The sequence below is a fragment of the Zootoca vivipara genome, chromosome 9 (assembly GCF_965207765.1).
Source record: "Zootoca vivipara chromosome 9, rZooViv2.hap1.1, whole genome shotgun sequence".
NCBI lineage: Eukaryota > Metazoa > Chordata > Lepidosauria > Squamata > Lacertidae > Zootoca > Zootoca vivipara.
The window spans coordinates 1,284,963-1,312,361 of NC_142592.1; the positions used below are offsets into that span (position 1 = coordinate 1,284,963).

The 27,399-nt window shown below is 47.3% G+C and overlaps 1 protein-coding gene across 6 annotated transcripts in view; it reads left to right on the forward strand.

The window, feature by feature from the left end:
* The window catches only part of FRMD4A (FERM domain containing 4A), a 346,110-nt gene that overhangs the window by 200,585 nt on the left and 118,126 nt on the right, over positions 1-27,399 (forward strand). For all 6 annotated transcript variants that reach the window (XM_035127381.3, XM_035127379.3, XM_035127378.3 and 3 more), the window contains exons 3-4: positions 7,371-7,465; positions 14,282-14,374. In XM_035127381.3, coding sequence (XP_034983272.1) covers positions 7,371-7,465; positions 14,282-14,374 — 188 coding nt within the window. The remainder of the gene's footprint in view (positions 1-7,370; positions 7,466-14,281; positions 14,375-27,399) is intronic.

Consider the following 27,399-nt stretch of genomic DNA (forward strand, 5'->3'; position numbering starts at 1 on the left):
TTTTACATGAGTAGAATGTGTCCTTTTATTTAAAACTAGCTGACCCAGCCACGCGTTGCTGTGGTTCTTTCCTGTGATTTCCCCCCACACATGACTTATCCTGCCGCCTCCCCACCCCCACCCCTGGCTCATCCCTGTGACTGCCCTCATCCTGTCCCGACCCATGAGCTATCGAGCCCTCTTCCCCCCACCCCCTACTCTGTCCCGACCCATGAGCTATCAAGTCCCCTTGTGTTTGTAACTTTTTTTCTTTTTATGGTTTTTATTGTGGATATAATTGAGGAGTATTTGGTGTTGAGGAAGGTTGGGGAGAGGTCCGTTTGGGCAAAGCCCAAAGCCAGGGGAGAGAGGTCCGTTTGGGCAAAGAGAAGGATCGGGGGTGATGATGCGTCCCGGGACCCAGAGAACTACTTTAAAAAACCCGATGGGGGGGGGACAAATAGCAAAGCTGCACAGCCCCATTGCAGCAGAAGGCATATTCCGAAGCGCCCAAGCTGTTTGGTTCCATAAAAAACCCAGGAAGTGGCAAGGGGAAGGTAGGGGATTGTAAATTGAGGGGGGGAATTGAAGCCTAGGTTAAAAGCTGCATGATTGCCATTACTTAAAATGGCCGCCGGAGCCTCGCATGTGATACAATGCCCACTAAATTAAAAAGCAGAAACCCCTCGGCATGCCCCCAAGTGTGTGTTAGGGGAAATGATGAACGACTGACCCATTACTTATCCCTGCCCCCTATTTGGCTCCCCCCATTCCCCCCCCCCAGGCAGGCCCCTACCTCCACTTGGCGTAGTCTGGAAAGCTGCCTAGTTTGCTGCGGTCTATTCATTCTTCTGGGAGATGTTGGGCCTTGTTGCTGCAAAAGGCCCAACATCCCCCCAGGCAGGACTCTATCTCCACTGCCTAGTCTCCTGTGGGCTAGTTGGGCTTTGTTTTCAGTTGGTTGCTGTAGAATTGGACGTATGGTATTAGGATGATTGGGGGAGTTTGAGAGGGAAAGGTATAGTTATAGAAGATTTTTGGAGGCTGGTAGGAGGTAAAGATGCTGGTGTCGTTTGTCTCCATTGAGGTCTTCGACACCTCTGCCGGATGGATATATGTGAGTGGTGGATCTCGTGGTGGAGGCGGGGTTTGTGGGTGTGGTGTAGATTTCAGAGGAAGGGAGGGGGTGTACTGTGGGAGGAATTCCACTTGAGGGCGCTGTTTTACTTCAGGTTTTTACCTGTGGAGGTGTGAGATGTGAGGGATTTTTTTTCTAGCAACACTCGGGGAGTGGCCTGGATCGGTCAAGGGGTTACGGAGAAAAGTGGAGCCCGCACTTTCACAATTTTTACATTTTTATGTATATAGATTGTGGTCGCAAACCGAGGTACCACTGTACTGGGAAAACCTCAGGTTTAACTATACAAACCTTTGTCGGCAAGGTGATGTCTCTGCTTTTTAAGATGCTGTCTAGGTTTGTCATTGCTTTTCTCCCAAGAAGCAGGTGTCTTTTAATTTCGTGACTGCTGTCACCATCTGCAGTGATCAAGGAGCCCAAGAAAGTAAAATCTCTCACTGCCTCCATTTCTTCCCCTTCTATTTGCCAGGAGGTGATGGGACTAGTGGCCATGATCTTGGTTTTTTTGATGTTGAGCTTCAGACCATATTTTGCGCTCTCCTCTTTCACCCTCATTAAAAGGTTCTTTAATTCCTCCTCACTTTCTGCCATCAAGGTTGTGTCATCTGCATATCTGAGGTTGTTGATATTTCTTCCGGCAATCTTAATTCCGGCTTGGGATTCATCCAGTCCAGCCTTTCGCATGATGAATTTTGCATATAAGTTAAATAAGCAGGGAGGCAATATACAGCCTTGTCGTACTCCTGTCCCAATTTTGCACCAATCAGTTGTTCCATGTCCAGTTCTAACTGTAGATTCTTGTCCCACATAGAGATTTCTCAGGAGACAGATGAGGTGATCAGGCACTCCCATTTCTTTAAGAACTTGCCATAGTTTGCTGTGGTCAGACCTCACCTGGAGTACTGTGTCCAGTTCTGGGCACCACAGTTCAAGAAGGATACTGACAAGCTGGAACGTGTACAGAGGAGGGCAACCAAAATGGTCAAAGGCCTGGAAACGATGCCTTATGAGGAACGGCTTAGGGAGCTGGGTATGTTTAGCCTGGAGAAGAGAAGGTTAAGGGGTGATATGATAGTCATGTTCAAATATATAAAAGGATGTCATATCAAAGAGGGTGAAAGGTTGTTTTCTGCTGCTCCAGAGAAGCGGACACAGAGCACTGGATTCAAACTACAAGAAAGAAGATTCCACGTAAACATTAGGAAGAACTTCCTGACAGTAAGAGCTGTTCGGCAGTGGAATTTGCTACCAAGGAGTGTGGTGGAGTCTCCTTCTTTGGAGGTCTTTAAGCAGAGGCTTGACAGCCATATGTCAAGAATGCTTTGATGGTGTTTCCTGTTTGGCAGGGGGTTGGACTGAATGGCCCTTGTGGTCTCTTCCAATTCTATGATTCTATGAGACAGTCAAATGCTTTTGCGTAGTCAATGAAGCAGAAGTAGATGTTTTTCTGGAACTCTCTAGCTTTCTCCATAATCGAATAATTTGGACTGTAATTTGTTTTTTATTTTAGTTTATTGTTTTTAATTGGATTATGTTTGTGAATATGTTAATTGGCTGTTTTTATGGGGAAATTAATAAAAATGATTTTTTTAAAAAAAGAAAAGAAACTGATCAACCCGATTCAGGGAAGCATCTCAGGTTTTGAGCCAGGAACACTGAAAAGGACAATAAGTTTGTGCAGCCGCAAGCAAAGCTTAGGACAGGAAATAATCTTGGAGAGGACTAGCATGGTTTAACTTCACAATCGTAAGTCCCCTCTGGGATTCTGAGCCAGTAACTACCATACTGGCAGCCAGTAACTACCATACTGGCAGCCAGTGGGCTCTGTCTCATCTATTGTTCCCCCTCCCTGCCTTTCATCTCCCAAGGAAAGGGCTATCGTAACCCGAATAGTTCGTAACCCGAATAGTTCGTAAACCGAACGCAATGGGCGCCGCCATTTTGCGCATGCGCAAAGCGCGATTTTCACAATTTTCGCGCTTTGCGCATGCGCAGATCGCGCTATTGCGCGTGCGCCGCTTCTGCGCGCGCGCGCGCTCGGCGAAAACACTTCCGGGGTTGCGCAGTTCGTAACCCGAACTGTTCGCAAACCGAGGTGGTCGTAACCCGAGGTACGACTGTAGTTCTAGGAGCATAGCTCTTTGAGCCCACCACCACTCAACCCCTGCTCAACTATGAGCCAGGAAGGAAATTTAGTTGTAGCCAAGAGTGTTTTGTTACAAAACTGCACATGGTAGAAAACAGGGGAAACAAAAGGCAGGGAGGGAGGAGAACCCTATCACACTGGGATCTATAGTACAGGTATCTCTGCATATTTAGTGATTGGCGTATCCTTGCCACAGAATCAACAAGCAGTGCTTTTCATTTATTGGTTTTATTAAAGATCTCGAGGGACACCAAGATGCTTTCAGCAGCTGCTGTTGCTATTTCTTAGGGGCTTAATCCTGTGAAGTATCTTATGCTATTGTAGTGCAGTGCCTAAGACAGGGGTCCCCAAACTAAGGCCCGGGGGCCGGATGCGGCCCAATCACCTTCTAAATCCGGCCCGCGGACGGCCCAGGAATCAGCATGTTTTTACATGAGTAGAATGTGTGCTTTTATTTAAAATGTATCTCTGGGTTATTTGTGGGGCATAGGAATTTGTTCATATTTTTTTTCAAAATATAGTCCGGCCCCCCACAAGGTCTGAGGGACAGTGGACCGGCCCCCTGCTGAAAAAGTTTGCTGACCCCTGGCCTGAGAGATTGAGCTGTGAGCTAGGAAGTCCCTCCTCCCTGCCATGAATTCAGAAAGTGGCCCTAGACAAGCCATTTTCTTTGAGTCTAAAATCCCACCCTCACCACCACCACCTGTTCCAATCTGCCTTACAGTTGTTGTAAGGGGGGCTATTATTAATTATATAATTTTATTATTATATAATTATATAATTATATATAATACTAGCTGGCCCTGCCACGCATTGCTGTGGGTTATCCCTGTGGCTGCCCCCACCCTGTGACGATCCATGACGCGTTGCTGTGCCTGACTCAGGTTCCTTGTTTCCCAGGAAAGGGGGAGAATGTGTACGTTCCCCCCAGACTACGGTATGTGGTTTTTTCCCTTTCCCCCTTGTTGTGTCACATCCCTGTGATTCCTCCCATCCTGTCGCAACCCATGAGGTATCCCGTTCCCCCCCCCCCCGGGCTATGTGTTTTTTCTACCCCCACCCCCTTTGTTGTGTCTCATCCCTGTGATTACTCCCATGAGGTATTTTGTCCCACCTCCCCCCACCCCGGGGGGTCATCCCTGTAACTCCCTCCACCCTGTCTCAACCCATGAGCTATTCGGGCCCCTCCTCCCCCCACCCCCCACCCACTCGGGATATTCTATAAAGTTGAGCTGAGGCCTAGTCTGTAAGCTGTAAAGTGGAGCCGAGGCCTAGTCTGTAAAGTAGAGCCAAGGCCTAGGCTGTAGGCTGTAAAGTAGAGGTGAGGCCTAGTCTGTCGGCCTTGGCTTGGGCTAGTATGTAAATGCAAGCTGAGGCCTCCGCCCTATATCTCCATTCCTTGGCCCTGGCCTGACTCTGTGGGTTTTTGCGGATGAGGGTTTGGGCTAGTTGTGTTGCTTGTTGTGTGAGCGTTTGCGGGGGGGGGGGTGTTTGGGTTGCAGCCTGTGGCTGTGGGCTGTGGTGTCCTGTGGCTGTGGCTATGGGTTTAGCCATTTCCCTTTGTCTGGTAATGGCCGTCTTGGTGGTTTCCGTCCTTGGGCTTTGGGGGTGGAATGGCCGTTGTGGCTTTGGCAGGGGGGGGGATGTCAAGGTAGGGCCTGGATCTTGGGGTGGGTGTGGCGGTGTCAGGGTCTGTCCTTGGGCTTTGGGTGTGGAATGGCCATTTTGGCGGTTGTTGGCTGTGGTTGATGACGTAACGATTTGGCCCCGCCCTCGGAGATCTGCCTTTCTGTTGGATGCTGCTGGAGTCTTCAGAGCTTTTGCTGGTGATGTCTAATTTGGGTGCCACTTTTTTTGTGTGTTTAATCATTATTTTAGGTATGAAAGGTGTGGTTTTTGTGTGTGGGGGGGATTATGCCAGGTCCCTCCATGATGGGGATGGACCGTTGTGTCCTAATTTGATGCAATTCGGTTCAGCGGTTACGGAGGAAGGGTGTTACATCCGCGCACACAGTGTGAACATTTATATATATATAGAGAGAGAGAGAGAGAGAGAGATTTATCTTTAATATTTTTAATATATTATATAATATATTATATATGTTATTCTTTATTTTCATATATATATATATATATATATATATATGTTTATATAATATAATAAAAATTAATATAAGGGGTGGGTGTGCTTTGAACCTTCTAAAGCATAGTATGCTAAAGTTAAGTGACGATGGAGATTAGCTGAGCCTCTGTGGTGTAGTGGCTGGACACCAGTTTGATTTTTGGTATGTTTATTTGGAACCAAGTCCTACTGTGGTCAGTTAGATTTACTCCTGGGTTAAGCATGTGTAAGATTGCATATTGAGCTGCAAATCAGGAAGTGCTTCACACTCTGAACACAGGTGGCACTGTGAGTTAAACCACAGAGCCTAGGGCTTGCCGATCAGAAGGTCGGTGGTTCAAATCCCCGCGACGGAGTGAATTCCCATTGCTCGGTCCCAGCTCATGCCAACCTAGCATTTCGAAAGCACCTCAAAGTGCAAGTAGATAAACAGCGGGAAGGTAAACGGCGTTTCCGTGCGCTGCTCTGGTTCTCCAGAAGCGGCTTTGTCATGCTGGCCACATGACCCGGAAGCTGTACGCCGGCTCCCTCGGCCAGTAACGCGAGATTAGCGCCACAACCCCAGAGTCATCCACGACTGGACCTAATGGTCAGGGGTCCCTTTACCTTTATAGTAAGGCACTATCAAAGTGCTAATTCTTATTTCCCATAGGCCTTGCTAGGACTCTGTGTCAACTGGCTGTGCCCCAGAATGTGTAATACTATATTAAATATAACATTCATCTATGTACTTTGTTCTACAGTGCTATTGACTTTGGTCACTTCAGCTAAGTTTTACAGAGGAGTGGGCAAATTTTGGAATACAGAATTCTGTCTTTGACAAGGACAGAAGACCTACGATTCCTGCTACCTCTATTGGTTCTGTTTCTGCAACTTGCCATGTATGCTATAAATCAGGGTGGGGAATCTGTGGCCCTCCAGATGTTGCTGATGTTGTGCTCCTGTGCTCAGGTCTGGCCCTAGAGTGAGGCAGAGTAAAGCAGCAGCCTCAGGCAGCAGATGCTGAGGTTTACTCTGAGGCAGATGCTGCTCTACTCTGCCTCATTGTAGGGCCAGACCTGAGCACAAGAGCAATATCAGCAACATCTGGAGGGCCACATGTTCCCCACCCTGATTTATAGCATACATGGCAAGTTGCAGAAACAGAACCAATAGAGGTAGCAGGAATCGTAGGTCTTCTGTCCTCAGGCGGCAGGTGCTGAGGTGCGGGGAATGGACAGAGCTGTGAGTGCCCTGTGGCCTGTCCAGTAGGCAGCTAGACTGCTGCCCTTGAGTGCAGTGGAAGATTTTGTCCTTTCACCAGTACTGGAGTAAGATTCAACCATCAGTCCAATTGGTTTCTGTATGTATCTTGGGGGAGGCTGCCATCTTGCCCTCGGCCTCAGGCAGCAAAATGTCTTGAGCCAGGCCTGCTTATCCCACCTCATTCCAGCCTGGTGAAAACTATAGGAGAAAAAAACTGTGAGATGTGGCTTGATAAGGATCTCCTTTACTCAAAGCGATCAATTGTGTGAGGCTACAGTGACTGCTTCTACCACTGGGCTCAGCTGACAAAGGATTATCAGACTGCATTCATGCAGCTGATCAAGAGGAGAGCCTGTAGTCCAAGCACATACACTCCATTTAGGGACTTGTGTGTATATGCAGGCTTAGATGCTGGTGCCAGTTCTTCTGCCTGTGCAACATAATTGGTTATTTACAGAAGGATCTGGATTGCAGCAGAGTTGTAGCTACCAGGCATTGCCAGGTGCAGAGCACAATGCAGCAATATCTGAATTTGTATGGAGCCTGGCTCAGCTGGCCTTCGTCAGGAGCTCTAGCTGCATGTTGTCACTGTGCACGTGGCTTTTGAAGTCATCACTGAACTCTTTCAAGAGACACAACAAGCTTCCTCCTGTTTGCATCTTCTGTATCTTTCCTTTGTTTGTATCTTTCCAACCTAATGCATTCTAGCTGAGCATGTGTTTTTCTTCTTTTCTTTGCAGCCAAAGCTTTTGGCCAAGGAGCTGCTAGACCTGGTGGCATCACATTTCAACCTGAAAGAGAAGGAATACTTCGGAATTGCCTTCACAGATGAGACGTAAGTGTTTCAGGATCAGAACACAAAGGTTCCTAATTCTTGGAAGAAATGAGCAAGACCTTCAATGTGAGGTTCCGCAGGGCTCAATCCTATCCCCCGTTGTTTAAAATCTACATGAAACCGCTGGGTGGGGTTATCCGGAAGTTTGGAGTATGTTGTCAGCAGAATGCTGATGACACTCAGCTCTATTTCTCCTTCGCATCTGCAGGTGAGGCAGTGGAAATGCTGGACCAGTATCTTGACTCAGTAATGGACTGGATGAGAGCCAACAGACTGAAGCTCAATCCAGATAAGACTGAGGCACTGTTAGTGGGTGGTTCCCTAGATCAGATGGGTGAGAGGTCGCCTGCTCTTGGTGGGGTTACACTTCCCCTGAAGGAGCAGGTTCGTAGCCTGGGGGTCCTCCTGGATCCTTTGCTGTTGCTTGAGGCTCAGGTGACCTCAGTGGCCCGGAGTGCCTTGCATCAACTTCGGCTAGTGGCCCAGCTATGCCCCTATCTGCATAGGGATAGCCTAACTACTGTTGCCCATGCTCTGGTAACCTCAAGGTTAGATTACTGCAAAGCGTTATACATAGGGCTGTCTCTGAAGTTGGTTCGAAACTTCTGCTGGTGCAGAATTCAGTGGCCCGGTTGCTCAGCAGAGTAAGACGGTTTGAGCATATTACACCGATCCTGGTCCAACTGCACTGGCTACCAATTAGTTTCCGGGCCCAATTCAAAGTGCTGGTTTTGACCTATAAAGCCTTAAACGGCTCAGGACCGCAATACCTCAAGGACTGCCTCTTCCCATATGAACCGACTCGGACCCTGAGATCATCCTCTGAGGTCCTCCTCCATGTGCCTCTTCCTTGAGAGGTCTGGAGGGTGGCAACACAAGAACGGACCTTCTCAGCAGTGGCTCCCCGTCTGTGGAATGCTGTCCTCAGGAAGGTTTGCCTGGTACCTTCATCATACACCTTTAGGCACCAGGCAAAAACATTCCTTTTTAACCAGGCATTTGGTTGATCCAATTTATATCCTATGCCCTTTTAAAATGTGTGGGGGTTTTTTTTGGGGGGGGGCGATTGGGTTGTTGTTTTTATTTGTATTAGGTATTTTGTGATTTTATATCTTGATTTTATTCTTTGAACCACCCTGAGACCTCCCTGTATAGGGCAGTATAGAAATTCAATTGATGATGATGATGATGATGAGAGAAGGGCAGGTAGCCCCCCCTCCTAAGACAAGAGCAGCTCTGTCACCTGAAGACTTCTGCCCACCTTGTTGTTGGTCCTTGCTATCTTACAGCAAGTCTGATTTCTGATTTCTATAGACACTGTTCAAAGTGTCCCTGCAACCATGAGGTATAGAAACCTGACACAATTTATTGAAGTCCTGTGTTCCTTTAAATTTTACTGCAAGCAGGTGGATAAATGATGATATTGTAGAAGTTGTAATCATGTGCACCCAGAGACTGCCAGGTGAAACTGAAATACAAATTGTTGCGTCAAGAAAAAAGGAAACCTGCTTCCTGTTTCCATCTGTTTTTTACATGGAACTGTAACTACCTTTAGAATGTAAGGTTCTTAAGAGGACAGAATCTAGTTAACCATTTATCATGCAGTGACTAGAACAAAAGGAGCCCAGGAGATGCTGGGAAATAATCAATATTCAATTAGTATCTTCAAAATGTTTAACCAATTTATCTCCATGGTAAAATATCACAGTCTTCTCAGGTAAAGTCCACCAAGAACAGCTCCAGCATAGCTGGCATTAAGAAAGAACATTACATATATTTTTTGTATGGAGAAACTCTTTTAGGAGCTGTGGACTGGGAAGTGGTCAAATTGGCTTCTAAATGGTTTATAACTACAAAAGCAATTACAAAAATATAAACAAATGTAATTAAAATACACAATGAACAAGCCAATTAAAACAACCCCAAAATAAAAACAGTTATAACAGTAACTAAAACAAAGTAGGGGGTTCAGGTTGAGGTTAAGAGATCAAAGGAATACCTATGTAAATAGATGCCTCTTAAAAACCCTGTGGGAGGCAGTGGAAGACAGGAGTGCCTGGCATGCTCTGGTCCATGGGGTCACAAAGAGTTGGACACCACAGTGGTGTTATCAGTGAAAAGGCCCATCTGCCTGTTAACATAAGTCAATAATCCTCAGGTTGTAGCAAGAGTAACTGGGTTCCATTTGTTCATCTTAATGTCTTTACCAGGCAGTGGAGGGGAAGATGGTCTTTCAAGTCACATGGTCCAGAGTTTAATATTATCTATCATCTATCTATCTATCTATCTATCTATCTATTTATCTATCTACCATCTATCATTTGCTGCACATGTGACTGGGTTGCCCCAGCTACTCTGGGCAGCTTCCAACAAATTGAAACACAACACTGCTTTATATGTACCGTAAGTAAAAGGTAAAGGGACCCCTGAATGTTAGGTCCAGTTGCAGACAACTCTGGGGTTGCAGCGCTCATCTCGCTTTACTGGCTGAGGGAGCCAGCGTACAGCTTCCAGGTCATGTGGTACCTATTTATGCGGTACCTATTTATGCGGTACCTATTTATCTACTTGTACTTTGACATGCTTTAGAACTGCTAGGTTGACAAGAGCTGGGACCGAGCAACGGGAGCTCACCCCATCGCAGGGATTCGAACTGCCGACCTTCTGATCGGCAAACCCTAGGCTCTGTGGTTTAATAGGTAGCAAGTGCCAATTCCTTAGGACTGGTTGCCCTGCAGGATATGTGTCAGATAAGGGGCATCATTCACCAACAGAGCTAAGTCATTCTGCACTAGCTGAAGCCTCTGGGCCAGCTGCAGGGAAAGCTTCACAAAGGTCGCATTACAGTAAGATAAACATGAGGTTACCAACACATGACTCACAGTTGACAAGTCACATCTGTCCAGCTGGTGATGGGGCCTTTGCTGTGGAGGCCACTTGGGTCTCTGTGGGCAAAGATGTTTCCAGGATCACCCCTCAGGGGCACCCCTGCTCCCTCAGAAGGAGTGCAGCTCTCTAGAAAAGGCTACCTCCACAAGCAAAATTGCTCTCAATGAAAAATGCTCCATGGACCTCTCTGTCAAAATAATGTGGTATTTTTAATTAAAATATTAATCAATGGTCCACCCAGGCCTTTTTTTCAGCTGGGACTTGCCAGAACTCATTTCCGGCACCTCTCAGGTGGGCGCCATTGCTATTATAAAGGACAAGAGAGGCGTTCATGGTGAGTTCTGGCACCTCGTTTTCTAGAAAAATAACACTGGATCCACCAAATAGTTTTTATTTAAAAAACAAATCTGAACCCATTGAGAACCTAGATAAAACCCACTTTTACTGGTACAGGTTGAGTGTTTAAACAAAGGGGGAGGCTTGTGAGAGCAGCCCTAAACTATGTAGTATGAAAGTAATTCTTTTACTGCGGAGGAAAATCTCTACAGGTGTAATTTATTTAGAAATGATTTGTACTGGAGATTTCCATTCATTAGTTGTGCTGCCTCATGACAACCTGAATGGAAAATCAATGGGAACAACCTTTGTGTTGGTGACTTAATAGCTCCTTTTGGTGATATCGGGTCATTACTTCATACTGCGTGACCAGAATGAGATTGCCATGCTATAAAAGTGAAAAGAAGAATGTTCATGTTTGAAAGATCTTAGAAACATTTCACAGTATTAACCATCACCTTTAGGGTCAGGCTATATCCAAAAGATGTAGTGATGTATGGAAGTGAGAGCTGGACCATAAAGAAGGCTGATCGCCGAAGAATTGATGCTTTTGAATTGTGGTGCTGGAGGAGACTCTTGAGAGTCCCATGGACTGCAAGAAGATCAAACCTATCCATTCTTAAGGAAATCAGCCCTGAGTGCTCACTGGAAGGACAGATCGTGAAGCTGAGGCTCCAATACTTTGGCAACCTCATGAGAAGAGAAGAATCCTTGGAAAAGACCCTGATGTTGGGAAAGATTGAGGGCACTAGGAGAAGAGGACGACAGGGGACGAGATGGTTGGACAGTGTTCTCGAAGCTACGAACATGAGTTTGACCAAACTGCGGGAGGCAGTGCAAGACAGGAGTGCCTGGCGTGCTATGGTCCATGGGGTCACGAAGAGTCAGACACGACTAAACGACTAAACAACAACAACAACTTATCCAAAAGAAGTATGCAACAGGTTGTGGGGGAGGGAAATTCTGCTCCTCTGCAAATTCAGGTTGTGCAGTATCATGCTTTGTCCAGGCTTGCCAGGTCATTATGCAGAGCCTGCTGGGAATGAGTTGCAGCAGCCGACCATCCGGCACTGGAAACAGAGACAGTAGCGCAGGGTTGAGGGACGTGTAGCCTCTCCAAAGTTTGCTAGGCTACAACCTCTATCATCTTTGACTATGGACCATGCTGGGCTGGCTAGGGTTGAGAGGAGTTGGAGCACAACAACATTTGGAGGTCCACACGCTCCCCAGAGCTGAGGTAGCAGGGCTGGGATAAGGTTGCATGGGACCTGGGAGGGCCTAATGACTGCCCAAACTCCCCCCTCATCACCATCTAAAGAAAGGTGTTGTCTATTGTGTGGCACCATTGAGCATCCTCTGTATTCTGTGGCTTCTGCAGTGAGCGTCTCAAGGAAAACAAATAACCTTGGAGGGGCTGGGGACCCTAGTGAGGCTTCTCTCTCAAAGGCCTGGCCTGCTCTTCATAAAGCCATTCTCCTTCTCAGTGGTCTTCAGAGAGTTCCTGGTATGCATGGGTGTTATGCCGGTTCCAAGTTATCATCATAGACTATGCTATGAGGGACTTTCAGGACTAGATCACAACCATTGGAAATTAAGGCAAATGTTGTCATTTTTAAACAAGGGGCATTTCACTCTCCTTTTCTGTACTGGCAATATTAACAACACCTTTCAAAGTGAAGTAACCTTTACAGTTTTACATATAAACTACCATATTTATTTGCGGTAAGTTGGGGTTGCATATGGATAATGTTTAATATTCCACTTTCTGTTAAAGTAAGAGTGTGTCTGTGCCACAGATGTGCCCAGATAAGTAAGAACAAATTGGCTATGTTCCTGTGCGCTCCACTTCTGCAGGAGGTACTTGTGAATATGTTGGTGGTGTTTTTGAAGTTAAGTCTGCCTCAGAAATTTTTAAAAAAACTACCCCATAATCATAAAAAGAGAAGATGCTACAAGAGAGTTAAAATGCACTAATATCTAAAAGAATGCATCATGATGGCAGACAGAGGTGACAACATAAACCTCTAAACTCAGAAACCAAAGAGCAAGGGTTACAACGGAAGGGGCCTGATGTGGGCACAGCCATCTTCTTCCCTGCCGCCTGGCTAAAAGAGGTGTCCCAAACGTATCCATTGCACTGATGGGATTGTTGGGAATTCACTTCCACCTTAAGGACAGGCATGTAGCTGTTGCATGTCATATGTCTGTCTGCACTTCCGTTATATATAGCTATTGTTCTTTTGCTCTGCTGTACTGATGAAGAAGGAGAGGACGTGTTTTTCTCTCTCCTGAGATATGCTTAATACCGTAAACGCCTGTAAATATGCCAACAGGTCTCTCTCTCTCTCTCTCAGCTCAAGCTGTGTGAACTCTGCAACAGCGTACCTAGGCGCTCAGAGTCTAGGTCGATATCAGCTGGCTGCACCGGAGGGTGAGACACCCGGCAGGCCAGCCGGCAAGGGGGGCACGGAGCCCTGCCGTCTCCATGGTGTTTGCCAACAGGGATCTCCCCACCAGAACTTCTTTGTTTCCATGACTGCGTGTTGTTAATAGCCTGGCAATGAGAAGGTTCCCCATGATCCATGGGCTAGAAATAATTAATTGTCCTCCATTTGCAATACAGAAAATATGCAAAGGAATAGTCTTTCTACCCGGTAAATGCCATGAGGTATACCAGTAAATGCAAGAGAATAAATTGGGTTGGAGTCAGTGGTGTGAGAGAGGCATTCTCACTTGCTGCTTTTGTCCCACTATGCTCTTTGGTCAAGCAGTTTTTGCTAGTTATCGGGACACTCTGTGAACAGAAAAAGATGGTGGGAAGGGTCAATGCAAAGATGCCTCTGTAAGGAGACCAAAAGCCATCACCCTCTGAGACTCCCCAACTTCTGTGATCACCAGGCAGAACCCATTAGTCTTTACAAGGGAAAATGGTGTAAAGCAAACTGAGAGCAGCTTGAAGTAACTACAGTGTGTGTGTGTGTGTGTGTGTGTGTGTGTGTGTGTGAGAGAGAGAGAGAGAGAGAGAGAGAGAGAGAGAGAGAGAGAGAGGAGAGGGAGAGGGAGAGGGAGAGGGAGAGGGAGAGAGAGAAGCAGCTGTGTTTTTGAAAGCTCTTGAAAGGCAGCTTGGCAGGCTCTATTTGCAAGGCCGTTTCAGACATACTGGGTGGCAAATAAAATATCTGAGACATTGTTTGGCTATGTTTTAGCCTGCAGTGAAATAGTACAGACCTTGTATAAACTCCTAGCAGCAGTGACTTTTAATGGAAAGCCTGGCAGACTTTCCATTATATAGTCACACCAAGGGTGGCAAGGCTGCAATAAAGGGCAAAAGTGATGATCTTTTTGGTTCTGCCTCTTTGCATTGTACATCTCCAGTCCTCACTTTGACAAGGTGAGCTTTATATGTTAAACATTTAAGCCTGAAGTGATACCCCTACCATCCCCACAGCAATGTTGTATGTATTCTTCAAATGCAGTAAGTGAGAGAAGCTGCTTTCTCGGCTGCATTATTATATCTAGTCTCAGTCAAAATAGGCAGGAGGAAGAAGCCTCTTGTTTCACTTCCATCCCTTTGTCTCTTACCTTCATCAGGGGCCACCTGAACTGGCTTCAGCTGGACCGTAGGGTGCTGGAACATGACTTCCCCAAAAAGTCGGGACCGGTTGTTTTGTACTTTTGCGTCAGGTGAGTATATGTTTCAGCATCTCTCAGAATGTACCACAGCATGTTTTTGCATTTTTGTTCTTGTAGTAAGTTCAGAGTTGGTGTTGTTTAGAAAGGGTAAGGACCCAGAAAGTCCCCATTGCAGAAAATCACTGGAGCACAGAATGGGGAAGGGCCACAGCTCTATGGTAGGGCATGTGCCTTGCATGTTTAAGGTCCCACATTAAATCCCCAGCATGGAGACAGAACAACAGCAGCTGCCCAAGAAATGAGCTGCTGGTCAGTGTAGGCAGACTAACTGGACTGACTCAGAATAAGATAGCTTCCTACGCTGCTGCAAGTTTGAGGCTGCAAAAGGGCATTTCACCAAGCATAAAGTCTTGTGCTGGCTGCCAGGGAGAACCCAGGTGTTGGTACTGAGGTACGTAGCTCTGAACAACAGGGCAACTCGAACTTCAAAATGGTTGGGATACATCCTGAGGACCTCCTCAGTGGCAGCTTCCCAATTGCGGAAGTCCCTTCCCAGGGAAGTATCTTTGTCTCCACGTTGACCACTTTGGGCATCAACTGAAGGTTTGTGCTGGCTTTGGGAACATAAATGGATTCCATAGTTTTAGTATCATTGTCTGCTGCATTATGTCATTTGGTTTTTAGATACATAGTTGTGGATGTTTGTGGTGGTTGCATTTTACTGTGTTGTGAACTGCCCTGGGAGGAAGGGTGGCTCAGATGGTTGCAAGGTTCATGTTCAAATCTCACCTCAAACTCTTTAGATGGCTTTAGACAAGCTGAGATTCCCTTCACTGAACATCCTCCTATTTGATGGGCAATGATTTTGGTTTATCTTACTGGCTTATATACCGGATTTGGGTATTTTCACTTAGAGCAGAGAGGGAGAGTATAAATATGAAAAATAAATATAATGAGTTGTATGTTTGTAGTATTTATTTGTATAATATTTATAATCTTTTAATATCAGTAAGGATGGTTGAAGTAATATGTGTGAAAGCTACAACTGCCAGGATTCTAAGAGGGAAGACATAAATAGTTAAATGAGAATATATGTTTGTGCACGTATCATATGTGGAAATACCTCAACTCCTAATTTATATCTCTCCTTCCACAGTTCATAACTGCATAGTCATTCCTCTGTTATACCCAGCGCCGTCTTAAGCGCTCCCGGCGCCGTGGTGTGCCGGATCCTCCGGCGCCCGCCGGATCCCTCCGGCGCCCGCCGGATCCCTCCGGCGCCCTCCCACCCCGTTTCCCAGTGCGGCGGGCGGGTGGGCGCCACGCGCAGCGCGGGTGCAACCGGCGCTGCTGCGCGGCAGGCGGGGGGGCAGGCGCAGCTGCGCGGCGGACCGGTCGGCCAGCGGGTGGGCGCAGCTCGTGGCGCCCTCCTGGCGGGCCGGCGCCATGGTGCCCTGCGCCACCCAGCCTGCACGTAGGGCCGGGCCTGGTTATACCGCAGAGGGATGCACAGGAAGTTATGAACTTTAGAAAAGGAGATATGAATTAGGAGTTGAAGGCTGAATGGTGTTTAATTATGAAAATATCATTTTTGATATACTGACCATCAGAGACATGTATCTTTATGAACATACATAAGCCCCAAACCCAAACAATTTTTGCAGTCTAACCCAAACAAGGAGAATAACATATTAGGGAAGCAGGAAGGAAAGTCTCCATGATAAAGTAAGTGTTATTTGCAGACTTCCGGCAGAGCACTCTCACGGAGCAGGTCAGGGAATTTTGCTCTCGAGCATGTCCGCTCACAGCAAGGGATGGGAGGGGTCAAATTGGCGAAATGGACCCCCCCACAAAAGATCTGACCCCCTCCCCACAGTTCAAACCTGAGGAACCAAGCAGCGCAAAAAAGGGGGGTCTTTCCGTTTCTGGCACCAAAAGGTGGAGGAAGAAGAAGAGGATCTCTGCGCTTGGAAGAAGGGGCCATTCCAGCTGTGAGACGCCGTGAGGACCTGGTGAGTTGTGCCGAATTCTCCGTATTGAAAAGCTACGAGCCCACAACCTCGTAAAACGTAAACGATAAGGAAAGCAAGAAATGTATTAAGAGGTCGGGGGAAAGACTAAAGGATATGCGAAAAGCTAAAGGCGGCTAAAAGTAACGTAAGATATTACCGGAGCTCCGTGCCAAATCAACGAGCTGACGTGTAGGCATAAACTTTATATCCGAAACAGTGAATGGAAAAGTGCATGTGTGCAGATTCCCAAAAAGCCGAGGTGACTGAAGACTCTTGTCTAAAGTGAAAAGTGGTCTGTGGGGGGAGTAATATCCTGCGGTGGTTATAGGATATTACCGCTTTAGGTGAAAAAGGAAAGAAGACAAAAAAAGAACCCAAAAGTTAAAATAAAACCCTGAAAAAATGAGGCTAAATTAAGGAATTGCAGTCAGTGGACTCAGCGGTGAGAGGACGACAGGGAGAGAAGAGAAGAGAATAGGAGGAAACAGGAATACGAGGGAACGCACGTGGAACAGGGAGAGAAGAGGAGGAATCAAGAATACGGGGGAACGCACGAGGAGAGAAAAGAAGGAGAGGAACTGCATTTTAAACAAAGAGAAAATGGTGATGCCTAAAACTTAAAGTCAGCTTCCTCCTTCTTGTTCAGCGGTAGTGGAAATACAAGTACCATAGAATTAACAGAGCTCCCTATAGGAAGAGAAGGATACAGCGCCATCTAGAGCTGAAAAGGAGAATCGTTTAGCAATAACGGAAATTAAAGCACTATAAAGACTACAGACAGAACTCCCTATAGGAAAAGAAAGACACAGTGCCACCCAGCGTCCAAAGGAGAAATTGCAGGATCCAAAAGAAAGAGGGAAAGATAAGTTATATCAATAAGGACAAGTACTAAAAATAGAAGTGAATCAAACAGATATTACTTAATGGAATTAAATCAATGGAATTTTATATGAATTTTTAAGAAATTAAGAAATTATACTGTGTAAGTTAAATAATTGTAGTAGATCTATTGAATTTATTGTATGTAATTGAAATTATTGAATTAAGAGATGCAAGTTTTTTAGTTACCCTGTTTTCCCAAACCCCCAGGAATTAATTTAGAAGGGAATGATTAGAAGATGTAAGATTGATATAAAATTGTGATTGATTGTATATATAGGGAAATAAGTATGGCAGCTAACAAAAAAGGTCAATCTCAGATGACAATACCCGTGATGGCGGCAAGAAGACAATTGGTGGCGGAACTGGATCCCAATGCGGATATCAGAGAGTTAATAATAAATATGAATAAATCAATTAATGAAAAACTGGACAATATGGGTCTCAAGATTGAACAGAACTCTAAGTTAATTATGGAACTGTCAAGCCAAATGAAAGATCTTACAATTAAGAACATGGAGACAGAAAAAGCTGTGGTGGAACTAAAAACAAAAATGAGTAAACATGAAGACACCTGTAAAGATGCAACAAAAAAATTTCAACAGGAGAATAAAGATCTGAGGAAAAGCCAAGAGATTATAAATCTGGAAATGAACGAGATGAGGAGAATGCAGGAAAAAATACTGGACCAGATAGCAATGCAGGAGATGTACCATAGAGAACTGATTTTGAGATTATGGGGTGTCCCTGAGACACACAATGAAGACATCATAAGCAAATTAATAAAAGAAATATCCAAAGGGCTGAACGTGAAAGAAGAAGATCTACTTTTAGATGTAGATAAAATTTTCAGAATGAGACCAGATGTGAAAAAACGTTTTAACGGTCTAGGAGACTGTCTGGTATTCTTAAATTCAAGATTGCTAAAAAATAAAATCTTACAAAAAAGAAGGTTGATTATTGATGGACATAATGTATTGATTTATAAAGAAATTCCAAAATAAAAGAGAGGAAATTACAAAGTTCTGACAGATAGTTTGAAGGCAAAAGGTATTATGTTTAAATGGCTGTTTCCAGAAGGGTTGTCATTTACATTTAAAGATAGTAAAAAGAGCATAAGATCAGTGGATAAGATGGAGAAATTTAAGAGAACATACAAAAAGGATCTAGGAGGGGAGGGAAACCAAGAGAGAGAAGAAGAACAGAGAGGAGCAGAGGGAGGGATAGACAGTTTGATAGCAGTGACGTGAATACACAGTACCTGGAGTACTGTGTCCAGTTCTGGGCACCACAGTTCAAGAAGGATACTGACAAGCTGGAACGTGTCCAGAAGAGGGCAACCAAAATGGTCAAAGGCCTGGAAACGATGCCTTATGAGGAACAACTTAGGGAGCTGGGTATGTTTAGCCTGGAGAAGAGAAGGTTAAGGGGTGATATGATAACCATGTTCAAATATATAAAAGGATGTCATATAGAGGAGGGAGAAAGGTTGTTTTCTGCTGCTCCAGAGAAGCGGACACGGAGCAACGGATTCAAACTACAAGAAAGAAAATTCCACCTAAACATTAGGAAGAACTTCCTGACAGTAAGAGCTGTTCGGCAGTGGAATTTGCTGCCAAGGAGTGTGGTGGAGTCTCCTTCTTTGGAGGTCTTTAAGCAGAGGCTTGACAGCCATCTGTCAGGAATGCTTTGATGGTGTTTCCTGCTTGGCAGGGGGTTGGACTGGATGGCCCTTGTGGTCTCTTCCAACTCTATGATTCTATGATTCTATGAATATAAAGGAAAAAGAACCTGTAATAGTGAAATTTTAGAGCAGGCTTTGATTATTCTCTTCTTTTTAGATTATAGCAAATAAAATTGTGAAATATTATTGATTACTGTAAATAAAGCAAATGAATTTTAAGTATAATTTCTTGGAATGTGAATGGATTGAACGAGAAGAAAAAAAGAAACAAGATAGAACATATATTAAAAAAGAAAAAATGGAATGTAATATGTTTACAAGAATCACATATAGCACAAAAGCATGAAAGAATTTTGGTCAACAAAAGATTGGGGTTAGAATATATTGCCTCAGATAAAGCAAAAAAAAGAGAGGGATAGTTATGTATATAAATCCAAAATTAGAAGCCGAGTTTAAATGTAAGGATGGGGAGGGAAGAGTGCACATGTGGTGGCAGTGCGAGGAAATTAAAAAATTCTGGCAATTGATACAGGAAGAAATTTTTTAAAATGTTGAAAAAATTGATTACCAAAAAGCCCGAGGTATATCTGTTAGGTCTAATAGATTGTGAAATACCTAAAGGAAAGGAAAAAGTATTTTTATATGCCAGTACTGCAGCCAGGGTAGTGATAGCAGCCCAATGGAAAGATCCAAAGGTTCCAACAAAAGAAGATTAGATTTGCAAATTAAATGAATACCGGATGTGAGGGACAGGGGATATCGCGAAGTCCCTCCCCTCCTGAGTTCAAGCCCGTCCCCGAGCAAAGGGGAAAGCAGGGAGAGTTCCGATTCCAGTGGGGAAGCAGGAAGTCGTGTCCGAGGCTCAGGCAAGGTAGAGGAGCCAGGGTCCCAGGTGGGACAGGAAGGGGCAAGTAAGGGGGGAAGACCCATCCCCCCAACTCCAGAATTACGCAGGAAGAGGAGGGGCAAGAGGATGGGTCTGCCAAAGCTTTTGTGTTGGAGAAAGACGCGCCAAAAGCCATTAGGAGGTTCTGAAACCGACTGACAACATCGCTCCGTGTAAATAGCAATGACTTGAGCACTGTAAATACGCAGCACCAATAAAAGAATAAAATGCAGAGCTGCGTAGCGTCGTTACTCTGAAGTAGTCCACTCCGGCCACTGTGACAGCAACCTCCTAATCATTTTTGGGCTACTTTGGAGTTGCCGGGATGAGCGTGTCAGAGGCGGAGAAGTGGCGGCAGATCGCTGAGCAAGCCCAGCTAGAACTGCAACAGCTGTCGCTGCAGGCGCAGGGAGAATTGAAGGCAGCTAAAGAGGAGACTAAGAAGCTCCAGGACGACCGGCTACAACTTGCGGAACAGGTGAGAGAGCTCCAGGAAAAAGAGCAGCATTTAAGGGCGGTGGCGGTAGACCTCCAAAACAAGCTGGATGCAGAGAAAAACAAGGCGGGAGGGGCACCCCAAGTCCAAGTGCTGCCAGGAAGGAGAGCCGGGACCCTAGTAAGCAAGTTCAATGGAGACCCGAAGGAGTTTCAGGGCTTTGAGACTGAGATTGTGTATGCTCTTGAGCTGCACCACGATGAGTTCCCTGATGATGAGCACAGAGTAGCGTTTATTGTGGAGCACCTTACAGGGGCGGCCAGGGAGTGGCTAAGACCGTTAATTGCAACAAGGAATCCTTGCATGAAGAATGTCAAACTATTTCTAGAAGGTTTGAAAACGATGTATTCGTCCGATAGTCATATGGACCAGACTAAGGAGGAACTTCATAATTTACGCCAAGGAAATATGACAGTTCGCGCGTATTGGGCGAAATTCACCATGCTGGTGCACAGATTGGGGTGGGATCTGGAGTCTGCCCCAATGCAAGCGGCGTTTTACTTGGGGTTGCATGAGGAGGTGAAGGATGAGCTCTCGAGAGGTCCAAAGCCCAGTAATATGGATCAACTGAGCAAAGCGGCTCTGGCGGTGGGGGTGAGGCAGGAATCCAGATGGAGCGACAAGCAAGCAACGCGCGCAAAGCGGGCTTGGTTCCCACGGTCGCAGGAGAAGCCACTCCCTCAACAACCCTTTCAAGCCACGCCTGGGGCCAGTCAGGACCAGGAACCCATGCAGATTGATAGCGCGCGCGCGCGGGCTTTTCAAACCCCAGCGGCGCCAAGACGCAAGGAGGGAAGGGGTGGGAATTGCTTTCTCTGCAACTCCCCCCAGCATCTCGTCAGAGACTGCCCACATCGCAGGGAGTGGCAAGGAAAGGCGGGAACGGTTGTGCCCTCCCCCACTGACGCAGCACCACAGCAGGGAAACGGGAAAGCCTGGCTGCAGGAGACAAGGGGCGGCAGCCAGGCACAGTCAGCAGACAACAGCCCCAGCCCACCCACCCGCACAGAGAGGAGCAGAGCCAGCCCACCCCTCCCAGAGCAGGAGTGGTTCTAGAAGTGACGCTCACGCTCCCAAATGGCTATCCATTGACGGTCCTCGCCCTAATTGACAGTGGTGCCTCAGCCAACTTCTTCTCGAGAAACTTTGCAGAAGAGCACCAGATCCAGCTTCTGCAGCTGGATTTTCCTCTGCACGTGGCAACCATTGACGGCAGAGAGCTGCTGGGAGGGGCCATCACTCATCAAACCCCCCCCATGAGAATGACGGTTGGAAGGCACTCAGAGACACTGGCATTCAACGTCACCACCATCTCAGACCCCCCAATCGTTTTGGGCATGAGCTGGCTGGCGCGCCACGACCCCTCCATAAGTTGGCATCAGAGATGCATCACTTTTGGATCGGACTTTTGCCTGGAACATTGCATGCAGCACCAACCAGGGGAGGGGCCTCCGATAGCCACGGTGGCCACCATGCACGTCAAAGGGGGTGAGGCGATACCCAAACCATACTGGGACCTGCAGGAGGTCTTCAGTGAAGCGGAGTCCGACCACCTGCCCCCACACAGGCCTTTTGACTGCCAGATCAACCTGGTGCCTGGGGCAACTATACCCCCAGCCAAGCTGTACGCCATGTCAGACCAGGAACTGGAGGATCTGCGCGCTTTTATCGACAAGAACCTCAAGCGGGGGTTCATCAGAGAAAGCAAGGCAGCAGGGGGCAGCCCGGTCTTCTGGGTGGACAAGAAAGACACGCAACAGCGCCGTCTTGTGGTGGATTTTAGACGGCTGAATTCGGTGACAGAGCCAGTGGCTTTCCCCATGCCCAGAGTGGATGATCTCCTGACAGCGGCACGCAGAGGCAAGATTTTCACCAAGCTAGACCTGAGGGGGGCGTACAACTTGATCAGGATCCGGGAAGGCGATGAGTGGAAAACCACGATGTTCACGCCTCTGGGCTCTTTTGAATATCTGGTGATGCCCTTCGGGTTGCAAGGGGGCTCAGCATGCTTCCAGGCCTTCATGCACCACGTCCTGGGGTCCCTACTCTTCAGGAAATGCTTGGTCTTTCTGGATGACATCCTTATTTACTCCAACGACCCAGTGCAGCACGTGCAGGACGTCAGGGAGGTGTTACAGCGCCTGAAGGAGAACCACCTGTATGTGAAGCTGGAGAAGTGCAAGTTTCACACCAAGGAGGTGGACTTCCTGGGCTACAAGCTGTCAGACAAGGGGCTGGCAATGGACAAGGACAAGGTGCAGACCATCCTGGACTGGCACAGCCCCAGGACGCGCAAAGATGCCCAACGCCTACTAGGCTTTGCCAACTTCTACAGGAAGTTCATCAAGAACTTCTCTCGAGTTACGGCTCCCATCACTGACTGCCTGAGAGGCAAGCAGAAGTTCAGGTGGACACCAGAGGCGCAAGCAGCGTTCGAAAGCCTCAAGAGGGTGTTCGCCTCAGACCAGAACCTGTTCCACGTGGTTCAGGACGCGCCCCTACGCATTGAAACAGATGCTTCTGATAAGGCTGTGGGCGCCATTTTGTTGCAACTGGACGCCAACAGAGAGTGGAGACCCTGTGCCTTCTTCTCCAGGAAGTTGACCCAGCCCGAGCGAAACTACACAGTTTTTGATCGGGAACTTCTTGCGATCCACGCGGCGTTCCAGCACTGGAGACACTTCCTGGTGGGCGCCAAGCACCCCATCCAGGTGTGCACAGACCACAAGAACCTGGAGTTCTGGAGAACTGCCAGGGTGCTCAACCAGCGGCAGATACGGTGGGCGGAGTTCTTCTCGAACTTCAACTTCTCCATACACTACATCCCAGGAGAGCAGAATGTCAGGGCGGATGCCCTCTCCCGCAAGCCAGAGTACATGGAGGAGGAGGCGCCACCAGCCCCAAGGCACATTTTCCCCCCGTCGGCATGGTCCTGCGGAGCAGCAGTGGTGAGCGAGGCAGAACTCACAGCACTGACGGCAGCGGATGAATTTGCCAACCGCATCTTCAGAGAACTGAGAGGGGGGAGGGAGCAGGCAAAAGACTTTGCGGAACGCAGAGGGCTGCTTTTCTACAAGGGTGCGCTGTACCTACCCACCACCCAGCTTCGACGTACGGTCCTCAAGCAGATGCACGACAACCCTACAGCGGGGCATTTTGGAAGGGACAAGACCACTCACCTAGTCATGAGACACTTCTGGTGGCCAGGGGTGAGGGAAGATGTTCGAGACTATGTAAGGGGCTGTACCACCTGCCAGCGGGCGAAGGTGGTCAGAGCAGCGCCACCAGGGTTGCTGGAGCCCTTAGCCACACCACACAGGCCGTGGGAAGTGGTGTCCATGGACTTCATCACAGATCTGCCTTCGTCCAGGGGTAAGACTGCAGTGTTGGTGGTGGTGGACCTCATGTCCAAAATGTGTCACTTTATACCGTGTGCCAGGGCAGTCTCGGCAGAAGAGACAGCCAAACTGTTTGTTGATCACATTTTCAGACTGCATGGATTACCTTTAAGGGTTATTTCGGATCGTGGCCGCCAATTTGTTTCCAGGTTCTGGCGGCGGCTCATGAACCTCCTGCAGGTGGAGGTCAGCTTGTCGACGGCTAGACACCCGCAGACCAACGGACAAGCGGAGAGGGTCAACGCCATTCTGCAGCAGTACCTGAGATGCTACGTCAGCCAGCGGCAAACGGACTGGGTGGATCGCTTGCCACTAGCAGAATTTGCCTACAACAATGCAGTGCACGTCTCCACAGGGGTGTCGCCCTTTAAGGCCAATTACGGGCGCGACCTCAGATCTTTCCCAGAGAGGGAGAGGGAGGAGGAGGAGGAGGGCCCACAGGCTGAGGATTGGGCAGAGGAACTGGAGACGGTGCACCAGCAGCTCAGAGAACACTTGGAGAGGGCCAAGGAAGCGTACAAAAAGGGGGCAGATCGCCACAGGCGACAAGGGGAGGTCATCAGGGTGGGGGACAAGGTGTGGTTGTCCTCGGAGGGCCTTCCCACCAGAGGGAGGTGCAAAAAGCTGGCACCCAAATGGCTGGGCCCCTTCACGGTCACGCAACAGGTCAACCCGGTGGCCTACAGGCTGGCACTGCCAGAGGACATGAGGGTGCATCCAGTGTTTCATAGATCGCTGCTGTCGCCGTACAGGGAAAGCAGCAGGCTCAGAGACAGCGAACAAACCCCCGAGGGAGGGGGGGAGAGGGAAAGCAGGGAGCAACTCAATGAGGCCACGGCCATCCTGGATTCAAGGTGGGGGGTGGGGGGCCTGGAGTACCTCATGGCATGGGAGGATGCTCCACCGTCCCAGAATGAATGGGTTCCCGCCACTCAGATACAGGAGGAATTCTTGGTGGAAGAATTTCACGCCCTCTTTCCCCACAGACCCAAGCCCTGGCACATGGAAAGGGAGGGGGAGGAGGAGGAGGCACGGGAGAACAGCTCACCATGGCGCTGGGAAGCGGAGTTTGAGGAACCAGAGGATGAGGTATGGGTGTCGCCAAGATCCACCCAGTCAGAGGAAGGAGCAGATTGGCAAAACATTTTTACCCCCACCAGCTCTGACGCCACGGACTTTTTGGGATTCCCGTCCTCCCAGGCGGAAGGGGGGGGCTCGCAGGACTGGGGGGAGGTGTTCACACCAACGGGCTCGGAGAGCACCGAGTTTTTAGGCTTCCAGTCGTCACCGACACATGGGGGGGGCCTGGGGAGGGGTGAAGGAGAGCTTGGGAGGGGGGTGGATGTGAGGGACAGGGGATATCGCGAAGTCCCTCCCCTCCTGAGTTCAAGCCCGTCCCCGAGCAAAGGGGAAAGCAGGGAGAGTTCCGATTCCAGTGGGGAAGCAGGAAGTCGTGTCCGAGGCTCAGGCAAGGTAGAGGAGCCAGGGTCCCAGGTGGGACAGGAAGGGGCAAGTAAGGGGGGAAGACCCATCCCCCCAACTCCAGAATTACGCAGGAAGAGGAGGGGCAAGAGGATGGGTCTGCCAAAGCTTTTGTGTTGGAGAAAGACGCGCCAAAAGCCATTAGGAGGTTCTGAAACCGACTGACAACATCGCTCCGTGTAAATAGCAATGACTTGAGCACTGTAAATACGCAGCACCAATAAAAGAATAAAATGCAGAGCTGCGTAGCGTCGTTACTCTGAAGTAGTCCACTCCGGCCACTGTGACACCTATTGATGGCAAAATTAACGGCAATAATAAGGAATCAATCGAAGCAAAATTTGAAAAACGAATGCAAATGTTACGAAGTGTATTTGGCAAAATATTGCTCAAAAGATGATATGCTTGTGTGCCTAGATTAGGAAGGTAAAGGGAAAGTATGGGGATTAGACAAAAAGGTATAAAATGGTACAAAGAAATAGAAGAGAATACGAAATGCATATTGAAATAATGCTTTAGGACAGAAGTTGATAAGGTACTGGAGGGGTGTCAGAGGGGGAAGGAGGGGCTAATTGTGTAGGATTTCGATTTTGTATTTATTGTTTGGAATAACTGATATGTTTGTTTTTGTTTGATTAATGTATGTTCTTAATTTATAATTTCAATAAAGTATATTTTAACTTTTTTTGTTTTTAAAGTAAGTGTTATTTGCAATGGTGAGCTTTGGGGAAGCATTTAAAATGAGAGGGTGAAGGATTAACTCAGCGCAGGAAGAAGCCATGATGTTGGGAGTAAAAAAAGGAAAAGGGAACCAGCAGTTATGTTGAGAGAACCGGATAAATACTTGTGGGTGACATGACAAAAGAAAGTTAGTGATGGAAAATTTCAGTGCAAGAAGACATATGTAGACTGTGTTTGTGTGAATATATGAAGCTATGGCAGGCAAGGGTGCACTCGCAAGTCATACCCCCCATATCTCCTCAGACATGCCAGCTTCTCATTAGTTTGTCACATGATATTGCCAAAGGTTGAATGTGTTTTTATAGTATGTTTGATGGCATGTGCTTAGACGTTGTCCCTGTGATTGGAAACCCTGCTAAACCAGGGTTATTCTGCTGGGGGGGGGGGAGGTTTCTGAGAGTGTCCAATCAGACCTTTGCACCTATTGCATGGAAATCTGAGGGGCAGCTACTGCACTTGGGGACCCTGGGGAGGGGTTTTGCTCCTGTTTCCCTCCCTTGTCTAACCCTTCACACATTCAGACAAATGCCTGAACATTATTTAAGTGCTGCAGGCTTACACACACCCTCCTTGTCCTCCCCCTTCACTATTATGGGCAGATTCTGTCTTTCTTTACAGGTTTCCTCCAGCCATACGTTGACATGAGACCTAAATGGAACCGCAAACAGAATTTCCTTGAAACTGGTTTGCCAGACCAACTTTGAACCATTGATTTGAAGAATGGGCTGGAAGCAAATCACAGTTTGCCCAGCTGATCACAGTTTGCCCAGCTGATCACAGTTTGCCCAGCTGGGGTATCACAGGAAACCGTAGTTGTCACATAACACAGAAAGGAGAGGGGGATCCTGGGAGCAGAAAACGGGGCAGGAGAAAGTGGATGCGATGGGGATACCTGCTGCTTCTTCAGTCTCCAAATCATTATTTGGATATTGTCTTTCTTGGCATCAGTGTTGAACCACCATAATCATGGAACTAGATACTTCAGCCAGTTCCAAGAGCAGCAGCAAGACTCTTAATGGAGTCGGTCTCCTTTTTCATACGAAAGGCACTGCGTACCTGTTTGTTTCTGGACTCAGAGTGCCAGTCATTACCTTTTGAAGCCTAAATAGTTTACCTGTCCAATACGTTCAGTGAGGCCTTTTTTTGTACAGTTGTACAGTCTGGTGTAAAATTGACTAGTACAAGAAGAAAGGGCCTCTTTTTTTCTTTTTACAGTGCCCAAGATTTGAAGCTTCCTGACCCAGGAAATCAATTTTCTCTCCATTTCTATTCTATGACATTTGATGATTTTTTTGTGTGATTTTCTTGACTCCACACACACACACACACACACACACACATCCGCCACTATAAATTGTTTTGTAGGGTTGTTGTTGTTGTTGTTGTTTTGTAATTTTGCTGCTATTCTGACTATATTTTTGTTTTCCATTCATGATATTGTAGGGTGTGTTTTTTAGTTATGTTAACTGCCTCTTATCATATCACTGTGAGATGGAAA